The sequence below is a fragment of the Branchiostoma lanceolatum genome, chromosome 12, assembly GCF_035083965.1.
Source record: "Branchiostoma lanceolatum isolate klBraLanc5 chromosome 12, klBraLanc5.hap2, whole genome shotgun sequence".
Lineage (NCBI taxonomy): Eukaryota > Metazoa > Chordata > Leptocardii > Amphioxiformes > Branchiostomatidae > Branchiostoma > Branchiostoma lanceolatum.
Genome location: NC_089733.1, coordinates 5,075,758 through 5,097,913, shown reverse-complemented (window position 1 = coordinate 5,097,913; position 22,156 = coordinate 5,075,758). Strand labels below are relative to the sequence as shown.

The 22,156-nt window shown below is 40.0% G+C and overlaps 1 protein-coding gene and 1 long non-coding RNA gene across 2 annotated transcripts; both read right to left on the bottom strand.

Moving 5' to 3' along the window:
- Window positions 1–173: 173 nt before the first annotated feature.
- LOC136445666 (uncharacterized) lies at window positions 174–10,538 on the bottom strand. Its single transcript, XM_066443798.1, has 6 exons — window positions 9,901–10,538; window positions 8,994–9,031; window positions 7,214–7,332; window positions 5,763–6,006; window positions 4,186–4,302; window positions 174–329 (listed from the first exon to the last, which is right to left on the bottom strand). The coding sequence occupies exons 2-6, from the start codon at window positions 9,018–9,020 to the stop codon at window positions 174–176; spliced, it is 663 nt and encodes a 220-aa protein (XP_066299895.1). The 5' UTR covers window positions 9,021–9,031; window positions 9,901–10,538.
- An 8,757-nt stretch (window positions 10,539–19,295) lies between these two features.
- Window positions 19,296–21,092, bottom strand: LOC136446325 (uncharacterized). Its single transcript, XR_010757556.1, has 3 exons — window positions 20,840–21,092; window positions 20,230–20,352; window positions 19,296–19,444 (listed from the first exon to the last, which is right to left on the bottom strand). It is a non-coding gene; the product is annotated as an uncharacterized lncRNA (long non-coding RNA).
- Between the last annotated feature and the right edge of the window lie 1,064 nt (window positions 21,093–22,156).

Below are 22,156 nucleotides of genomic sequence, written 5' to 3'. Positions count from 1 at the left end.
CACTACCGCTCTGCTTGGCGCGGTGCAAGTGGTCAGCAACTTTGCCATTACCGCTCTGCTTGGCATCTGTTTCCACTGCTTTCACTCTCCTCATTCCTTGGCACCTTACAGTTCGGATCCAGATAACTGTTGTAATCCTCGTCCTCTTCACTTTCCTCCACATCGGCAACACTCTAATCCTCATCGCCTTCTTCAGGAATGTTCTCCTCAGCATCAGTGCTTGCAGCTTGAGCTTTCTGTCCTTTAACTGTGAAAAAAAGATAGGCCTTGTAAGATTTTGGGTCACCAATGTTCAGTGCCTTGTGGGACTTACCACTCAGGACAGGCAGCTTGAGAGTGGGTTTTTAATGCATACGTAGTTCAACAGGTCCTGCAAGTTGGTTGGTCCATAGTCTGGTACAGGTCAATATAATGTTGTGTGACCACTCCTCCTTCCCAACTTGCTTTGCATGTACATGTGAACTTCGTGGCTAGGACAATGCTGAAGAGCCTACCAAATGAGAAGCCTTATTGAATGATGCATGTATGTTCTACATAATGTCCTTCGATATTTGTAGTATTTATATTGTAACATCTTGAAGACTTTTTGGTGAAGGTAACAAGTAAATAAGAGTTATAGGTACGATATACTTGACGTGATACTGTTCACTAACCTTATAGGTCTTCAAACGTTTTGAAAAACACATCAAGTCTGGTCATTACGGAGCTGCTCTTAAGTGATGGCGTCACTGACTGGCGTACTCAAGGCCGTCACAAGCAGTGCGTAGTGTTCGTGGTTTAACACGCCTCGCAACACCGCCAGCAAAAAGAGTAGCAGGAAGTCACGTAGCAGGCTTGCTGTATGAACAATGAAAATTGTCTTTGATTATTTTCAATTGCTAGTATATGTTCTATTGTAACACAATCGCACCCCACTAACTTGTAATGAACAGAGGTCAATGTTTGGCGCCGAGCTAGACTGTGGATCACTTGTGCAAATCGCAAATTGTATATGAAGCTGATTTACGTTGATTCACTTTCTGCGAAAAAGTTTTTTTCTTGTTGTTGTTTCGAATTAAGACACAATGCGAGACATAATGACGTTTGCGTGTTGGACCAATCAAGCACCTTTTTATAATGGGGAACATTTTATGTATAGAATAAACTCGGCAATACCTTTCTAGTGCTGTATGTCAGCTAGTGATCTGGGTGCATGAGATATGCTGTTAGGAATCTTCAGCTCTAGCAGTCGTTTGTCCAACAGAGGTATCTCGAGGAAGATATGCAGGATCAAGATTACTACGCGAAAGCTAATTAAGATAAAGACAAAGAATAAGCGTTTTAGATTCGTGACAAGAACAGCTGCATGAACAAAAATAAATAAAATGTTAATTTTTTTTGTAGTATATATATATATATATTTGTTAATATATATATATATATATAGTCAATCAATCTATCTATGAAAAACATAAATCGTGACATAAATAAAAAAATCAAGTTGTTAAAGGTAAGACAAATCAACAATTGGTCACATTCATAATGAAATATAGCATAACACATCAACAATAATCAAATTCATAATTAAAAAAAATTACCAGACGTAGTATACCTACAGTAGACATCATCACATTATTTCGGTAACTACATTATATAATCATAAATCATCATACCTTCAACAGTACTTCAGAACACATTTTCAATAGTGCTACAGAAAATAAATCAACAATGGCACTTAATTGAAGAAATACGAGATAGTTGGAAACTGAACTGTCATCAACAGTCATGACAGTAAGCAACTTGATTTGATAGGCAGCAGATATTGGAATATCCTTGATTGACAAAGGAAAACACATTAGCTTCTCTTCACTCATTTTGATGTTCTTGTTGCCTGTGGATGTCTCAAAGTGTTTGCTTTCCTTTTGAGTTTTATGTTCAATGGATCTTGAGATTTGTTTTGGAACTTGTCCAAAATTGCAAGAATATTTTCATTCAGCACTGAAGGGGGCATAGTGCGGGGAATAAACTCCTAGCTTTGGCAGCTGTTCTACTGCAGGTTTACTACGCCTGGTTTCCTGGCTCAAGAAGTCCCTTGTCTGAACTCTGTCTGAATAGCAATTTGAATTCCTTTATTACCATCCGACGGAGGGGACTTTTCTTCTTCAGGGTTGATGTAAATCTCTAAACAGGATGAAAAAGGTCCAGTTTCACTTTGACATTTTCCCCTAAAACGTCTTGGATCATATGCTTCCAGGAACAACAATTGTCAATCATGACAAACTTAATTGTGTTTGGCATTCGAGGTTGAATTGCCTCAAAAAGAGGGCAAATGACAGCAAATTTGGTGCTTTGTGTGAAGCGATATTCCATCACCTGTCCTTTTTCATTTAAAATGACAAATAGCATTTGATATTGTTTTACAAATTTCTTTTTAACAGGATCAAGATATCCAACTTTTGATGCACACTTGAATGTGTGATCGCAGGTTAGATATTCAGCTTCAATTTGAAGCCTTCTGTTTTCCATCAGAGGCTCGTTTGCGTTTATTTCCGCCTGATAAATAGATTCCAGTAAAACACGACCGGGCACTGCCGTTGGATCAAACCTTGGGAAATTCTTCTCGTGGTTGGTCATTCCGTTCATTTTGATGAATTGTTGTCTCCTACTGAATTGTTGTCTCCTACTGAAGCGTGATAAGTACTGTTCAGTAAGTATTGCCCCTAGTGCCCTGATCGTAACTCCATGTTGTATACCTGACACCAGAAAAGACAGTAGCTGGCTACTAATTCCGGACCGGCTTGTCAACACGAATGGCACTGTCATTTTTTTGGACCACTCTTGCAGAATCGCTGGATCTGTTCCCAAGATGTCGTGGCGAGACATCTTGCATATGTACACCTAAAAGACAGATGCAATGTTCCTATGCTTAAGTGATGAACTAACAACATACGTGTATCACCCATGGCCGGAACGATTGTGATACCAGAAATGACAATTACGGGGTAGTTCTACCGTGTACACTAGGGGTGGGTACCAGTACCGTGTACCGGTACAAAACTGGTATTATTGTGTGGACCGGTAAAAAAAAAAGGTCCGGAAAAAAATCAGCTGACCGGACTTTGGACCGATTAGAAAATTCACAGTACAAGACTACCAGCAGGCTTCACATGTGATAACGAATATATGAAAATGTTACTGGTCTAAGAAAATACAAATCAGCAGATTTAACGAGTCGTGGTTGCTCTTTTTCGAAGATGTTAGCTGTGAATCATATCTAGAAACACCTAAAGGATGAGTCAACACACGGCGAGGCGAGTATAGTTAATTTTAAGACAGTGCGAACCTAAAAAATTATATCATTCCAGACATGGCATTATTGTCAGACACATGCATAAACTTGCAATCAAGTAAATCACTCTTCGAAATATGATGTACTGCTACACTACAGGTACAGGTACAGGTCCGGACCTGGACCTGACCCTCTGGACCGGACCTGAATTGTCTGTACTGGTACCCACCCCTAGTGTACACTAGAAAGGACACATTTGCATGCTGCTGAAGTTGCACATACCCGTACTTAACTTCATCTCTCTTCCCATGCAAAAATGCACTGCTCCATATAAACCTTTTCTATAGATGGGGACTATCCCAAAATACCCAACATCAACCCACTCAAAAATGATTTTGACCCACCATGTACATGTAAGAAATGATATTACCGTATATGATAATCTACATATCTTGGTTTGTTGCTATTTTGTGATGGTGGCATGTTGAATTTTGTAATTTTAGACTCCGGAGAAACAGAGTCATTCCCAGCCAGGGGGATGAGAACAGTGTTTCTGAACAGTGAGACGTTGTTTCCATGTCGCTAAGAATGCTGAGTAGTCGTCATTTTTCATGAACTTACCCGGGAAGGGCAAACCATGTCCTCCATCTGCAGGAGGGACGGATAGCATCATGTCCGAATCATTAACATCATCCTCCACATGCCCTGACGATGGTAGATCATTTGGAGCGCCGAGGGTACATTCAGGCATCCAGAAAGACTTATCTAACACAGTGACTCCTCAGTATTTCAGGAGCAGGAAGGCACACCTTTTCACACTTTTGGTGGCAGGGTCTTTCCAAGAGTGGATGACACGGTGACACATCACATGTATGTGTCTATGTACATGTATTGGATCAAAGATATTGTTTGTGTACCTTGTAATGATTGATGACATGTCTGCTACCACTTCCTCCTTGGTACACCTTCTTTAAGAGCCAACCTCCTGGGAGTTGTCTCAGCTTGGGGTATGCTTGTATCAGCCTCAATTCCACCTAGAAATGTAAAAAAAAAAAATACATAAAGTATATATTCAACTATATTTTGATGATCAAATACATTCTGCACCTTGAAGAGCGACTTTTCATAACAACCCTTTATTGCACATTCCTGCTTATAGGGCCAAGTAAAGGCTCCTTTAACAGCAAACAGAAATTTACAAATTGACACTGAATATTGCATTGCTTCATTATCGAACCAAAGATGCTTTACTTGATGTGCTTTAAGCTATTAATTTTACAGCTCAGTAAATGTTTCAAGTACTAACTGAAATAGTCTTTTGTCCAACGTGGACATTTTTATCATTTTTCCATAGGACAATGTGATTGTCGATACAATTTATTTGATGGAGGAATGCACAAATAAATTTTGGATGAGATACAGGGTTGGACAAGTCCACTTAGCCTGATAGTCAAGGGCAAGTGAAAGTGCCATTCGGACAATGGATTCCTACCTCACTTGTCCGGTTGGACATATCCATACGTAAAACCCAAGACAAGCTGACTGACCCTGGACAAGTAGGTATGTCCTGTCGGGCAAGTATGATTTTTACATAGGTTTTGATTTTAGTGATACTATCATTGGTCCACGTATGCACTAGCATGACTAAATCCATTGAGAAAATGAATGTAAAGAATTCCATAGCTGGAGGCCATAGTGAAAATACATCATCATTATCATCATCATTGGTCGACGTGCTCACACAAGACGGGGTGATACTGACCCTTCTGGGGAGGCATACCCTTTCTTACAGCTGAATTCACGATGGAGATGTGCCAGGTCTCCCGTCAAAAATACATTGAACATACATATAACAATGAAAATTTCGGGAAAGTTAATTCGGGCAATTTAATTGTTTATGTCATTGCCCAGGGCTCGAAATACTGGGTGCATGTGCACCCAGGTGCACCCAAAATTGGAGCTGTGCACCCAAATATTTTCTTAGGTTTATGTATGTAAAGATATCAAGTATACTAGTATGCATCATATTCTTGACATTTCAGTGTTAGAAAGATAATAAAAATTTCTGTCACAGTACTTGTTTAAGAATTTAAAACCTTGTAACTAACTTTTATTATTATTATTATTAGGTTATTACTTAAATTTAAGTGGTGCACCCAAAAATTTTATGGTGCACCCATTTTTTTAAGCTGGGTGCACTAGTGCACCTAATCCCAAAAATGAATTTCGAGCCCTGCATTGACCAATAGGAGTGAATTTTAAAAAACTTGTCCAACCCTGTGATGACCACTACTGATTGAAATATCAAGAAAGTAGATGGTACAAGTGTTGTAAGTTTTGTGACCCCATCACCTCTAGCCAGGTTGCCACAATTACTATGGAGAATGAAAATTCATGCAATAAGTTGGCATCTCAATTTCATTGGCTGCATGCTTTATTTATCTTTACTTATCTAGTAAGTAAAGTAAGTATGCCACAAGTTATAGACTTGCACCTGTTTATGGTCCATACTGGTACTTATAGTAACAGTTTTGGGCCCCAGCCCAGCAGCAACATAGGCCGCCTCAGCTGCAGGCTGAGGGGTCTTGTCCCTGTTGCTCTCCATCAGAAAGAACTGCACTTCCATCTCTGCAGTGCTTGCTGACTGAAACCCAGGCACCTGGCCTTTACCCTGGCCTCCTCTACTCCATCCTCTGCCTCTTCCTCTTCCTCTGCCTCTGTAAAACCCTGGAAAGCTCCTGAATAAGGGCAGACTTGTAGTGAGCTTCTTAGCAACAAGCAAAAAGAAGATTCATTATACAGAAATGAAGTCAGATGCATCAAACTCATTGGTGCAGCTACTCTTTGAAGTTCAGAATGTCATTACATTGGAACCCAAAACAGATCACTTATTATCATTTAGTCATATGAGCTGGATTGACCACAAGGTTCCATTTTCTACACAAGTCATTGTCCCTCTGTGTAGACAGTTGTCTGACAGGTTGTAGGTCTGTCTCATCTGTTTGTTGATTTGTCTCAAAAGAATGCTTGATTTCTACCAGCTGTACAGTTTTCAAGACAAATATAAGAGAGTGAGCCTCCTATGGAGGGAGTGGAATAACAAAGAAACAAACAAAATTCTCCTGAATGTGCTATTTTCACACCCTCATGTGTGGAGACATTCTCACCTTGTGGTAATTCCTGTCAGACGTCCAGACACTTATCTACCTGTATCATAGCCAAGTGTAAATTAGGTCTTGCATAATGCTTAACTGGGGCTTTTAAACAATTGAAGAAGACAGAATGTTCAGTTGAGCCTCGAGAGAGATACAAGCAGACCTTTCACGCTGAGCCCATGATTAGTTGGAATGATAAGAACATATTGACAAACATATGTTGACAATGACCACCTCAGAGAGATGGTGTCAGCCTTCATCTATTGCTACTAGTGCCCTGTCAGGTACAACAACAGACGTACAAGTGTTACCCAGGAATATTGTTCGCACCAGATGTTCCCTCTGAATGTAAAACCAAATATTTTATCAATCAGTACATCAATTCAAAGAGAATTCGAAGCCTTGTGAGTGACAAGAGACTTTGCATCATTAATAGACTTCATGTCTTATCTTCATGTTCAACCTCCTCAGCAATTCTATTCCAAACACACCTCAAGTACTAAGAGGCACCGGACTTTGACTTCCTCTTGCATCACGACCAGAGCATTGAGCAGACGGGCCACCATCGACTCTGTACACTACTAACACTACACCAGAATTGACGTAAGAGCATCAGCTGAGTGTCTATGTCTGAATCGATCTATAAAGCTAAGAAGCACAACACTGACCAAACTCAACAAAGCAACCCTTTAGTCCCTAATTAGCAGCTGGTTCTACACTTTTTGCACTTACTTTTTTTCAAAACTCCAAACCCAAGTGGTAACATTTGCATTTATGGTGACAAGCTTACCGAAGCATCTCCTGCTGAGGAGTTGCAGGTAGTCCACTGGTCGACTGTGGAGGTGCTGCAGGCGACCTCTCACTCAGGGTTTGCTGTATCAGCTCCAGCGAACGGCGAATGTCTCGTATCTGTAGATAGAAAAAAAAATTAACAACACAAACAATTGACATGTTACTGCATATATTCAGAGTTCGAAATACAATAGAGCAACTTGCAATTTGCAAGTAATTTTCAAGATTTGCAAGTAAAAATAATATGAACTTGCAATTTTGCAAGTTGAAAATCCTGTTCAGTGTTGGACAAGTAAACAATCTTTTTCCACAGAAATGATGACACAACATAACAATGTATCTCATCATAAGAGGCTGTATTAGTCTCAAAATATTTCAAAAACATGTAAATCGTACCACAAAACATTGGAAATGTAGAGCTTAGAAAGTCACGCAAATCTCCATTGTTTACTAGTATATGCAAATCATATGGAAGAGCTTACCTCTGGAATGGGGACTTTAACTTTTTAAACTATACATAAAAATACTTGTAAGAATCATACACGTGCTCATTGCATACTAAGAAAGGTTTTGTAGTATTTCTATAATAAGACATGGATAAGTTTTTTTTTTTCAAAAATGAATTATAACGTTAGAATGTTTTTTTGGTCTCCCCCCTCTTGGGGAATGGTTGTGTTTTTCTGAGAACTACCAAGCCCCGCCCCTTCAGTCTGCCAAAGCATTGATGGCACCGATATGTAACCCGAGAACCTTGGCAACAAATGATACTCGTTTGTTGCAATATTGTTGGATTCACTATCTTATATTTGAATTAGATAAAGGCAAAGCATAAATGGAGTAACATCAATATGCTCTACTATACTATTTCTATATCCTTTATTTAAGATAATTATGTAGATATTCCAAAATGATTTCAATAGCATTGTCATATATTGTCGTATAAACTGGAAGAGATCTTCCTACCTTGCCAAAGAATTTTCCTCTACTGTCTACACTATATAGATCTACATGTACCTGTATCATTTATAACTGTTACACTAATGTTAATTCAAACAGAAGAGTTTTACTGAAAAAAATCCAATTGGAACAGTGGCATCTAATAGTGCATAGAAATATGTAATTTATGATTTAAATTTCGGGCAAGTAAAAATTTAGTTCGGGCAAGTGGAAATGACCATGTACTTGCCCGATGGATTTTTGAAAACTTGTCCAACCCTGCTGTTGGATCGTGTATGGTTAAGTCTTTTGGTATAAGGAATTGGATGCCATACCTTTAAGCAGGACGCCCTATTTTTACCGCCCCTGTTTTCCCCGGTAACTTTGCTCATTTTGGTGTACATGCAGTTGAATACTAGTATTTGTGAAACAAACTCGTGGTCCTCCAACCCCTACCTCTGCAATGCACGCATACCAAAAAAATGAATACTTATAATATTGCAAGTTAATTTTTCAAATTGCAAGTAAAATTTTTAACAACTTGCAATTTTGCAAGTAAACAAGAAAAAGTATTTCGACCCCTGAATATTGCATACAAATAAACTGGTGTCTTACTTATTACTCCTGATTTTGTTATCGGTTCTCCTCTGTTATCTTATGATTTAGTTATGTATACACTTTAAGTCTGAAGCTGTGTCTTATAAGCCCACACAGACTGGATGCCAAAGTCGGCGCATGACACAATAATAAACTTTCATTCATTCATTCATTCATTCATTCATATAATACATCAAAATTCCTAAATGCAGTTCTTTCAACTGATATCTGATTGATTTCCATACCTCCTGACGGTCTTCGCTGTCAGACATCTTGGCTGTACCTGCAAGGAAAGAGTAACAAACATGAATCATACCTTTCCAGTGCTGGAAATACCCTTATGCATGCTCTTGGGGTTTCAGAAAATACCAGTAATGCACGGGATCGAAGGAAAGAAAGGTGTCATTTTCTCAAGGGTCAAACATTCAAACTCACCCTCAAATACTAACAGAAACCTGTTCTATCAACTGCCATCAACATGCTCTTCCAATAAATCCTAGACGGCCAGTCTGCAGATAGACCACACACCGTAAACAAAGCCATTGTCTGACCAAGCAGGGTCCAAGATGTCACACCTAAGTGTCAGGCGACTGTTAACGTCTACCAGATGTCAACATGAACGCGTATCTCTGCCCGGCGACCAACCCACCCACGCCGCGTCCGCCATTTTGTTTGTTTACGCATGTTGCAGATTCACTGAATTATTGAATAAATCGTGAAAATGTTTCATTCACGTAGCTCTTTGGTGTTTCAACTCTGTCATTTGACAAAGATGAGAGAAGCATAACGAGGACGAAAAGACCAGAGCTCACACGAGGACGAACTTCTGAGGGCGATGGGACCTGATATCTGGTGACTCGAAAAATGGCGGGGAAAATTATTTACTAAAGGGAGTTATTTCAAGCGTCCAAGACTATGAACGACCTCGTATATACTAGCAAACACAAGTTATTGGCCATCATAGATATAACATCATGCATAACTCATTACTGTAACCATATAAAGCTAAAAACAAAACCATTTAAGTTGTGCACACGGCGAGTATGTTGAGAGACAAGCCAATTTCGACGCTTCCACAAAGTTTGAGACTGTATCCGAGCATCAAATTTAATCATAGGCTCTAGTCTAACGAAAAAAATGCAAGATTCATACCTTATACTAACAATAGCTTGTCCTCACTGCGTCTTCACAAGGAGGTTTAAGAAAAGAGGTCTTCGCGCGATCACGCCGCACTTGCCACGCCGAGCCAACTTGGTGGCTTCTCTGGCGATGAGCGTCGACTTACGTCATTTCCGACTTACGTCATTTCCGTTTGGAGTTTGAAATCGACCAGTTTGAAATCGACCAGTTTGAAATCGGCGTAACTGGAAAGCACCACTATCAAAATGGGGGGTAAATCGGAAACGATAGACCATTTTGAAAGCACCACTTTGCAAACCGGTGGGTTTCCTGGATTGGGGAATAAACTTATACACGGTACAAAATGAAAATGGTGTATGTTTTTTTTTCGTCTCATATTCTCATTTTGGTTATTTTTAAGATGCATATTGTTTTAAAAGATATGACCCATAAGAAAAACCATGTCCTATTTTCAAAACATATGTGGATTTAATTTGCCCCCTTTTTAAAAACATGTGCCATTTTCAAAACATATGTGGATTTCATTTGCCCCCTTTTTAAAAACATGTGCCATTTTCAAAACATATGTGGATTTAATTTGCCCCCTTATAAAAAAACATGTCCCTTTTTAAAAACATATATACGATTTTTGTGACAGTGTTTCTGCTTCGTAGACAGTGGCCTTTTAAAACAGTGCAATGACTGAATTTGCATTTCGCTACGGCTCTGAAAAGAACGCCTTGTTTGACCTTACGGCTGTTTAAAGTCCTAACATGATGACTTTTGAAGACAAACGAGCAAGCTTTGTGTGACTCTTTGATGCCGTTGACGACAACATCCCGCCAACGGGGATCAATGAACGTTCGTTCCCTTTGGGTTGTTCGTAACTTGTCCCAGGCCGTTCTATCGAGTCGGAACGTGCCTTTGGCGGGAACAGAACACGTCCGATATCTGTCAACATTTGGTTCAGTCGCATCGAATTCCTGTGCGAGATAGGGACAAAAAAAATAAGAACATCGCGAGTCGTGTCATGTCATGTCATGTCGGTAAAAATAAATCATAAGATTCAACTTGAGAAGATAAGATATCTACGGTGAGTACAGATAGGTGAAATTGGCACAGGAGCGAAAACGTTCCCAATGACATTACTTACTCAATATTCACTTTAAAAAGTCGCCGACCAAGTTATAGAACATCTTGATTTATGCAAACTAAAAGCTCAATGCCAAGTCTGCATAGAAAAAGAGACAATTTACCCGTATGAGTCGAGTACTAGTAATTAGATCTGGCTTAAGAAAAGAATATATCTAAACTTAACACAGCTCCTGTACCCGACTCCTGTGCATTGTCTTCAGTGCTCTGTTCTTTGGGTGTAGTTCCACTCAGGTCCAAGGGCGCACCCAGTGTACGGTCTTGATGCACAGAACTGGACATGACCTGTTGCCCTTCCTTTAAGAGAAAATGCATGAAATTACTATCTTCTTACTTAAACGACCAAAATTGAAGAATTGAGAATACACTGCGTCCGATTCAGCAGCCCATCCCAGCAGCTAATCCAGCTATTGGATCTGATTCGGATGCATCATAACTCGATTGCTCATTCATTTGGTTATTCGGATTTTTCGCCGTGAATGTGGAGGAAATAGATCGACACCTATTTGCAAGTGTTTGAATTGCAAATTTGAATTTAAATCGTTGGTAACTGTGGCTAACACCTTTTAAGATACAAGAAGTGAAGGTGTCAAAATCTACCTGCAGGATTTAATTAACCCCCATGGAGAATGATCAAGTAATCAGGTTAAGTCTTCACTGCTAATACAGTACTATAATATACAGATTAAGATCTCAAGACTTCCGCTTTTATTGCTACTTTGTCAACCTGTTACCTTACCTGTCAAAGAGTAATGTATGAATAAAACATTGGAAGCGCTCACCTCGGGCATCAGTACAACTCCAACATATTTTGTGTCAGGAAAGTGTCTGCCTTTTGCACACTTCAGATGAAGGTCTGCCAGACATGAAAACAGCTCCTCGGCCTGATTTAAAGGTAATATAAAGTAGAAAGATTATAGATGAATATTAGTAGTACCCTCCAAGCAGATCTTACATCTTTGCTCGGTCATATGAGTAATTACCCTCTCAAGTGTTCTGGGGCGGACCTTTGGTTTCAATCAGCGGTACCGTTTAAACAGTGACCAGGGCATTGAATCTCGGTAATACTTAAGATTTGATGTGTTCTTACCATGACGATGATCTGTGGCTTTACGTTTTCAAACCTTGTTAAGGCCGCTTCTTCTTAGGTTTACCTACTTTCTCGAACTGGCAACGCAGAATCCTATTGTTCACAACTTTGCCTAGATTTTCTAACTTGACACAGGATCGTTACCCGAAAGCAGATGACCTTTCCTCAAACAAGCCTTTGGGCATCGGATCTGTTGTAATGAGGACTGGTGTCGGGTAATCTTCTGTGACAGTCAATATTTTTTACGTTCTACATGGCCTTTCGTTACATACGCACGGTGCTGCAGCTGGAATAGTATAACCGTGGATGGTGAGATGCGGAGACAAAACTTCGTTGTGCTGTTTCTTTTGGCAATAGATGCATTGTCGAGCTAAGCAACCTGCACACTGCCGGCATCATTTTGTTGATCATCAATTATTGCATGCTTCACGAGCAAAGTCCCCTCGGCTACTTCCTTACAACACGCCATCATTGGGGAGTCTTGTCTTGTCTTATGGAAGAATATTAATAGAGACTGTATTGCTGTGCTATGTCTTCTATGAGATTTTGTAATCCCTCCTGCGTTGTTGCAGCTTACCCCTCCATTTACATTTCTTGCTGAAGGTAGCTTGTGTCATCTCCCCTAATAAAACCAAGTGTAGTAACAATAAATAGTGTGACTCATCGAAACTAACACACATGAATGGGTGATCATTTTCCGGACACAATCCAGGAATAATCTTTTGATTTTTGGGATCATTTTCCGGACACTATCCAGGAATAATCATCGAAACATCACATGAAACCGGAGAGTAGTTATCAAAGGATATAATTAACCTCTTCACTCACAATGGCTTGCCTAGGTATAGGTTTTTGATGTGACGTTGTAGCCGGCAATCTTGAAAAATTAAATTTATCATTACCCCCGTCATCCCCTCCAGCTGGTTTAGTATTTCCTCAAGTGTTGTAGCGACAGTCTGAACTTTTCCATTCAGGACAAGCAAGGTGATGAGGAAGTCGGCCATGGCCATATTTTATAACCGATCGTCTGAGCTGTTGAAGGCAAAGACCTATAAGAAGATATAAAAGAGACAGTAGTATCTCATTATGAGACAAATTGAATTGAAAAATAATAGGTAGCTAGCTCATGAATAGAAGTTTAAAAATACTATCATACATGCTTTCACTTTGTCTATTCCTCTATCACAAACCTTTATTTGTAAGGAAAGGCCTGGACGGTGCCCCCCGGCTTCGAAACCCAATGAAACGTACACTCGGGCATCCACAAAGATTTGTCTAAAACTCGGCCCGAGGCGGTGCAAGGATTTTCCTGCAGGAACCGATCGAGACGAGCTAGGAACGAATGACCGAGCAAAAGAACGTCCCGTTCGGGGGGGGGGGGCGCTCCGCCATGGCTGACTAAAGACAACAGGTAAAGAAATGGGGTACTGTACTCACCGCAAAAGGTAAGGAGATGCTAGATACCGAAGAAGCAGACGAACCGAGGAAGCGGTAACGAACAGAAGGAAGGTGGCCAAAGATCCAAGAAGAGAAATCACGCAGCAAAACTTTCGGCCGCCCACTCGCCTGGCGTTCAACTACAATGTATAATATATATAGGCGTGCGACTCTACATTTCGGTCCCACTTGAGTGCTTATCCTGCCATAGCCTTTTTTATCCACCCTTCCATTAATCAAAAGACAAGCTCTGTCACCTTCAGACACTCCTGCACTGATTCTCTGTCTCTAAGACGACTTGTACCACTCGTTCCACGCGCCTAAGTCCGCCTTTCGGTGGTAAACAACACGTGTTTTGATTTTTCGGCCTGGTCTCCTCCCCGGGTCTGTCATCACCCTCACTGGAACAGTCCGGGTCAGGATACACATCGTCCCGGTTAGCAGGCTGTCTCTGCCTCGGCTGCACCGGAACCTTCGGCCTGGTCTCCTCCCCGGGTCCGCCATCACCCTCACTGGAACCGCCCGGGTCAGGATACACAGCGTCCCGGTTAGCAGGCTGTCTCTGTCTGGGCTGCACCGGAACCTTCGGCCTGGTCCCCTATCCGGGTCCGTCATCGCCCTCACTGGAACAGTCCGCTTAGTTCGCTGCCATCTCCAGTTGCTAAGGTGGTATTGTCTCCCTCGTAATCTCAACAAAGAACTTATTCACTCCGTTTACTCTGTAATACCGTGTATGTGATGTGGTAAAAGTAGGTATATCCAATGCACTACGTTATCCCAAAGGTAAAGACTACAGCGCTATCCTTTACCTAATGGGAATGTGTCCCTCAGTGATTCAATTCAGTCTGAGCAGCCTCTCCGTCTGTCCCGCAAGCAGTGGTTTTCGGCTGACTATGCTAGACGAGACAGACAATGGAAAACCTAATTTCCTACATTTTCTTTGACATCATCCCAGAGGTCGAGGGAACAATGGTAGGCTTTTGCAGATAGAAATGTTTCACTCGGAGATTCTAGATATTTGTTTCCCCATGAAGTTCCAAAGGCTTGCAATTTCTCTTTTGATTATTTTTAAGAAGTGACATATAAGATTCTATGTTCTTGTCTTGAACAAGTGCCATAGGCCCTATCATGGTTGATGAGTATTTTTTTTCCTTTCTTAATCTTCCAATTCGAATGTTTATGGAATGTATTGCGCACCCAGAATTAACCACATCTGAAAGTGACATGTGCAGATATGAAATTTGACTTGTCAATTGTACAGAAATATGATAGGTCATTAAGTTACCTTTTGTTGAATAAGAAATGTTCCCGGTTTGAGTGTTTTGGAAAATCCCTGAAAAAGGAACTATGGACACTGGGTGCCACAACTTGCTGTTGTGCAAGCACCCCAAAATCTTGTTCTATTCGAAGGTTTGTGGCGTCACCAATGAGTTCAGCTGCTTCCTTCTGTTGGGTTGAGGGGTTATGATATCCACCTCTACTTAAGTGCTCAAGTGCATGCTGTTTCAACTTCTCTGCCCCATCCTTGCACATGACAGATAGCGTTTCCTTGGTCAAGTCATCTGTGTCGTGTGGTTGACGGACTGCCAATATACATGCCTGTAGGTCTTTACTCCGACACTCAGACCATGAGTGCTCGCTCCTCTCGAAAAGGGGAGTTGCCTCATTTGCCCACTCGGTCAACTTGTCGTAGACGATTTGATAGTATCTATTCATCTCGAGAGGGTCACTTGCTTCCTGACACTTGTTGAATACACAATTCCTAATACATGTACATAATCGAGTAAGCACGTTCTTCTGCCATAACTTTTTGGTCAAAGTATCCATTAAGCCTAAGCTCAAGCCTATTAAGCTTTCCTTTCTGCAATTTTTTGTCCATTATTTATAGTTGTATTAATTGTTTACCAACGAAACATGGAACTAAATTCTGGAAAAAGACCAGAAACCTGTTTCCTACAATCGGCTGGAATAGCTCTTTTACTTGTATCGGTCTCCTAGTCAGGAAAATACTTTTTTTCTAGAGCTATTTTCTTGTTGATCACCCGACTTGAAGATAGGGAATTCAGCAGAAGCACTGCCTTCATCTTTGGGTAAAAAACCTAAAGGTTTTGAGACGAAGGTTAATTTTGAGAATTCGGAGGAAATGATAGCATTTACATCATGGTTAATATAATAGGCATTTGCAGCAAAAGCGAAAAGAGACGAACAAAAAGACTGACAGTACAATATTCACTTGCTTAATTTTCCCCACTCCCTCAGGCCCCATTATAATACAATGTGTATAATTATAAGAACAATGCAACATGGACACATTCAAGAAAATGCACACATCTCCTAGTTTGTTATCATATGTAACTTCCCCCCATGCTGTCACTAACTTTTGCATCCTGGATGAAGCCTCTATCTGCAAGGCCTTCTGACGGGGGTTAAAGATATAGTAAAATCATATTCTCCAAGAGAGGTTTTGTTCAGGGGGTAGTAGAAAAAACGTTTTAAAAAAACGGCCACTACTACCCCCCGACCAAAACCTCTGCTTGGAGGATAGTAAAATCATACATATTGACCAATATGTCTTCATAGGCGTTGGCTCTATTTTGCTGGTCGGCATGTTCCCTGTCCTGGCGAGTTATGCTGGCCTGGTCAGTACTCCCACTGTATGTTCCACCTTTTAACTGCTTTAGCCTCCTCGCAGTTATCATGTCGGCAACCTCGTCTTATGCTGCATCCATTAAAGATAGATTGCAGGAGTCGGACTTGGTATACCGGGAATGATATGACTCTGACAGGTTAATGTTTGGAACAGTTCTGTCCGTTATACACTACAAAAAAACGACAATATTGTTTTTTCTTTGTTGTAGAAAAATATCTTCCAGAAAGTAAATTATTCTGTGTGCAAGAATACGAAAGGATAAGGAAATGTAGTCTCCAAGCAGACCTACGGGTTGGCAAAGACCGTATCCAACAGGCAGAAGGAGCTTTCATAGCCAACCCATAGATTGCACTATAAGCTCCTTCTTCCAGTTGGATACGGTCTTTGCAATCTATTGGGTCTGGTTGGAGACTAAAGGAAATGTTAGTGAGGACGTAAACTTTTTCTTAGAATATTTTTCTCTGACCAAGTTTTTTTTCTCACACTAACGTGACTAGAAACTTCTAGATACATTTTCTTGTTCTTTTAATTCTTCTGTGAAACAGAATTTATACCTAAGAACAATTTCAAACCTATAAGTGTTACTAACACGAGAAAAATATTCTTGTAGTCATTTTTTGTTTGTTTTCTCTCTTGCCTTTAAGAAAATGTTTCTTGATTCTTTACATTGGATCAGAAATGCTTATTCCAAGATTTTTTTTCTTTCTGGGTGCTTTGGTTTCTTTCACCGAGAAAAATTATTTCAAGTTTGCAGTTATCAGAACAAGAATATGTTACTTGCATCAACGTTACATCTCTTATAGCTAAAATGAAAAACTATCTCCAGCCTAAGGGTTCTTAATTCCAGATATTGTTTCTGGCTTGAAGATTTAAGCCAAGAAGTGTTTCTTACACTACCAAGTACCAAGAAGTCCACGCTTAATTTTCTTAAACCCAGAAAGGGTTCCTTACACTAAGATTTGTGTTCTTGAACTAAAAAATCCCTTCTTTCCTCACGCTATTTTTTTAAATCCTAATAGAGCATTCCTTACTTTAAAATTCATGTTATTGACTCAAGAAATCCTTTCTGTCTCCAAGCTGAGTAATCTTATACATTAGGAAGTTGTTCCTTACTTTAAGATTTGGGTTCTTGACCTAACAGATCCTTCATGTCTACAAGCTCAGTATTCTTAAACATTGAGAACTTGTTCCTTTACTTTAAGATTGGGTTCTTGACTTAAGAAGTCCTTTCTGTCTCCAAGCTGAGTAATCTTAAACATTAAGAACTTGTTCCTTACTTTAAGATTTGGGTTTGTGACTTAAGAAATCCTTTCTGTCTCCAAGCTGAGTTATCCTTTACATTAAGAACGCGTTCCTTACTTTGATATTCGGCATCTTGACCTTAGAAATGTTTTCAAGTAAGATGTGGATTCTTGAAATAACAAATATTGTCTGTCTCCAATGTGAGTAGTCGTAGGCTAAGAATGCATTCCTTTCACCAAGATGTGTATTCTTGAACGAACAAATCCTATCTATCACCCAGCTAAGCATTTTATTCTAAGAAAGACTTTCTCCACACTTTGAGTTACATGAACAGTTTCCTTTAACAACTCAACAACGTTTATAGAAAATGGACTTGCATGAAAGTTTAAAAAAAAGTTACGTTACAAGAACAGTTTCCTTCAATGCAACTAAGTTAACAAAGAAAGTACCTAACCCAACAAAAGTTGCAAAACAACAGTACTCCCCCCTAATACACAATGCAATAAAGTTTGCTTAGAAACTACTTTCTGCTTTACAAAAGTTGCATTTAAGGTTAAGTTACATGAACAGTTTCCTTTAACAATGCATCCGGGCTAACAGAGAAACAACGTGCTGCATACTTCATATATGAGAATAGACATAAAGTTAACTGACATCTGAAGTAACATTTCATTTCATTAACTTGGCAACCGCATATCACCACTGAGGCATTTTTCAATGTGCCCTGCAGGCACACATAAAAAGAACATGATAGTACATGTATAATAGAATAAAAAAACAAATGTACAGAGTATCTTAAGTACAATAACAACCTTATGAACAAGTACGAACAAACTAATATAACACTTAATTCCTTCTCTTTTTATTAGACTGCTGAGAGTTTGCTTGATCTAACTTTCTCTTACCCTTCAAAACAATATTCAGTGGGGCATTGTTCTTCCTGCTGTACTTGTCCAGAAGCTCTTTTGCTTCATCGGTGAGGACAGACTCTTCATATTCAGGAGACCTATATTTCTTAAGACTACTTAGTTTCCAAGCAGGTTTCCCTGGGTCCTTTTTTTCATCAATCAAAAAGTTTTCCCACCATGGGATGAACCCGTCATCAACTTTCACCGTCTCGCTCCACTTCCCCAGGTCTTTCGTTAGTACCTCCGCCATCTTGTCATGTTCTTTTACAGCGGAATCATCTGAATCGAATTCCCACTGCTTGGGGAAATTTGGAATGAGGATATCAGTGGGAATTCCCACTTTATCCTCATGTCCTTGTGCTGGCCACAGTTTGGCGGAGAGCTTCACTACATTGCCGACCATCTTTGCCGTGAAGGTGTGTGGTCTGTTATGGTTGATATCTCCCGATCTATTGGCGTTTTGTAGTCCCAAATGGAATACATGAATCTGCCAAAGACAAAGTTTGAATATCACACTCAGGTCTACGGCCTGTTTTTCAAATTTTTTAGTACACAAACAACAACACAAGTACAATGTACATGTTACATACAGTTAACAGAGCAATTGGGTCTAATCATCTTACAATAAAAAAATTTCTGTCCTACTACAGTCCATTCTGAAAAAGTGGTTATTGTGGTAAGTTGATGTTGTTCTACAGTGCTTGTTGTAACACCCAGGGTATTTTCATGTATAAAACCTGCCCAGAAGTTGGGTGCCAAGGGTGTTTTCTTTTACTGAAAGTGCACATGGTGCTAAGCATGTACTTATAATAAATAATTGGTACAAAATGACATCTCCAACTTTTGTATGTTGTACTTTTAGATGCATTGAAAGTTGGGTAGGGGAAAAATAATGTTTTTGACCCAGCATTCTCCTGATTGTACTAGTAATGTTCTGTCATACCTGCACTCAGGTGCTGGCTTGTAGCTTGCCTTGATCTCTTGAAAGAGGTCTGGCAGTGTGGTGGCACCATTTCTTCTCAGGTGGGTTGATAGTCTGCTAAACATTTGATCTACATCTTCATGGGTATGACCAGGCATCAAATAACCAAGCTTCACCTTGAATTGAGAAACAAATTAAAGTGGATCATTAAATCAAGTCCACCAAGACTTATTTCACAAAATTTCACCAACCTGGTGGATGTTTAACTTTCTGTTATTTGGTTTTACATAACTAAAAATATGTCAACCTCACAGAGGGAGTCTTTATAAGAAAACACCAAAATATAGACTTCCATCAAAATTTTCCATGGAGGAGGGCTTTGACACAAGTCTGTGATAAAAACATGCTAGAGTAATGGATCCTCCTCAGATATGTGTAATACATTATTCAACTAAAGTCTAACCCTTCGTAACAGCCTCTGGTTAGTTTGGTAGCTCTAGCTGTATTTTCCACTACAGCTAAATATAACGGGGAGTGCCCTAAGATGTCACGCTCCCTAACATGGCGCAGATTTTTTACTGATCTTATTTTGCATAAGCACACCGTGTCTGTGACCACTGACTACGCTGATAAGGAAGGTTAATAAATCAAGTTCATGCACATTTTCATTTAAAACATGTGTACGTATTCATTTCTTGTTTTGTCGAAAAATGGTATTTTGACAATAATGATGGTAGCGCTGAGTAGAGGGTCACTGCGTAGCTAAACAGGCTGGGGCCTAAATATACGACCTGTGCCAAGCAGATACACAACTATCATACACATAAGAAATATCACTTCATAAAACACTGAAAATGTGTCATTTATTGTAAATCAAAATCTGCCTCTGATCAGTTACAGTTTGGAGGAAAATGTAGACTCCCCTATAAGTTTCCTTGGCTGCCAATGACTGAGTGTGCACCTTTCTGAAAATTCCGAGCTTCACCAGCCAAGTGCAGAACGCAATGATGTACTTATTCTTACATTCCTTAGCCGAATTGTCCATCTCTAGATACAATGTGCTTGGCAAGTGTCCACCATAGTCCTGTTGAAAAAGTAAGAGTTGTTGTAACTCAGAGTACTTACTTAAAAAAAGTACCGGTTTTGATTTGATAATATATGAATGGACAAACCTTTTATTAGGCAGTCCAGACTGTACACGTCTGGTACCAATGTATGGTACGTGTATTTGCTGAACAGTAGTTAATATGTCTATTATCTAACTGTCTGCCTTTGTATATGGCAAATGAACTATGAATATTGCATAAATGTCAACATGCTACAGCAATCAATTTGACCATTTCGTACTCTATCTTGACTAAGGTGTGCTAAAGGGGTGCAGAGTGTTAAATGACCCATCCATTTTGTATATTGACTAATATAGCAAGAAGGTCATGTAACATATTCCAAGGATAAAACCTCCTTGCATAAACACACACATGTATCTAGGCTTAGATTTAGTTAGATATCAATGTGTCAACTTGGTTAGAAACAATTCTTAAATGCCGCCCAAATCATGGCTTGATACTAACCTTTGATAGCTCATTAAGGACACTGATGAGTACATTGACTGTTATGTTTGTGTCCATGTGGAACTTGGGCGTCCATGCATAGATAAATGCCCTGTTTTGGCCATGGGCCAGGACGCCAGTGAGGTGGAACTTCATTGGCTTGAGGTTGCACTTTGACTGAAAAAAAAAATCATTACCCTTTGGATAAGAGTCATGACTATTATGCAATCATGCATACACACAGCAGGATTAAATCTGTATGAGGAGCATTACAAACTTTGTGTTTGCCTTATTGTCTCATTCGTGAGTTTTGTTGCCCCATAGGATTACATACGTGTTTTACATTGGCGCGTTCGTAATGAAGATATAAAAAATGTGCCAATGTTTTTCATTCCATGTTGAGAACATTTACCCTACATTATGTAAAAAAATTGACAACATTTTCACTACATACAATCTCTTTTTATAGTAATTACAAACTGCACTTAGCTACATTCAAAAAAAGGCACTTTCCAGCTGTAAGCGCATGACCGCATCACACACAATGTCCGGGCTGTGTATGTCCAACCTCGCACGCGGCTGCCGAACTTTACCTGCCAATTTCTTCAGTTACAAACAAGCTTTCATCAGTTTGATGCTTGAGATCAGCTGGGCTAGCTAAAAGGGATTTTCCCACCGATGAAGACACACGTTCATGCAGCCGTTCATTTTTGGGGCACGGATTCTTTTAGGGTACCCACTCGGAGTAATACAGGAATGAGACCTTATCATGAAATTAAGCAGTTGTAGAGTGTTAGCGCGGTGACTTGCCCTGTGCTTGACACCGCCAGCCAGCAAGTTAGGAGAGGGAATTTAACTGGTCTCACCTGGTTTGATGGCAACATGAACGGAGTCGGAAGGTTGCGTTTTGATGGTTTAATTAAGAAGAGTTAGTAGTTCACCGTGAATACATATATGCCGCCTGAGTCTACTGACTATGCAAGTCCCGGTACAGTTCTTGATTGTGATGAAAAGCCTCCTCGTGTGGAATCTTGAAGTTAGTCCGAGTTGTACGATTAGTTCAAAGTTTCGAGTGGATGTCGCAGTAATCCAAGTTGAATAGCGATCTAACAATTGTTCATGTATCCTGGTAAGTGCCTCCAAAGTCCAGATAAGTACCGTAAAAACTGGTCAATTCTCCCAACCTTTCTGACCCAGTCCTCTGTCCTTTCTTGACTTGTTTTCTCCTCCCAGTGAAGAGCCTGATTTCTTCCTGCTTGTCCGGCAAGGAAGTCTTGATTTCTTCCCCCTGTGGGAAGCATAAATCCTTCTTTCTCCCTGTGAGAAAGCCCTGATTTC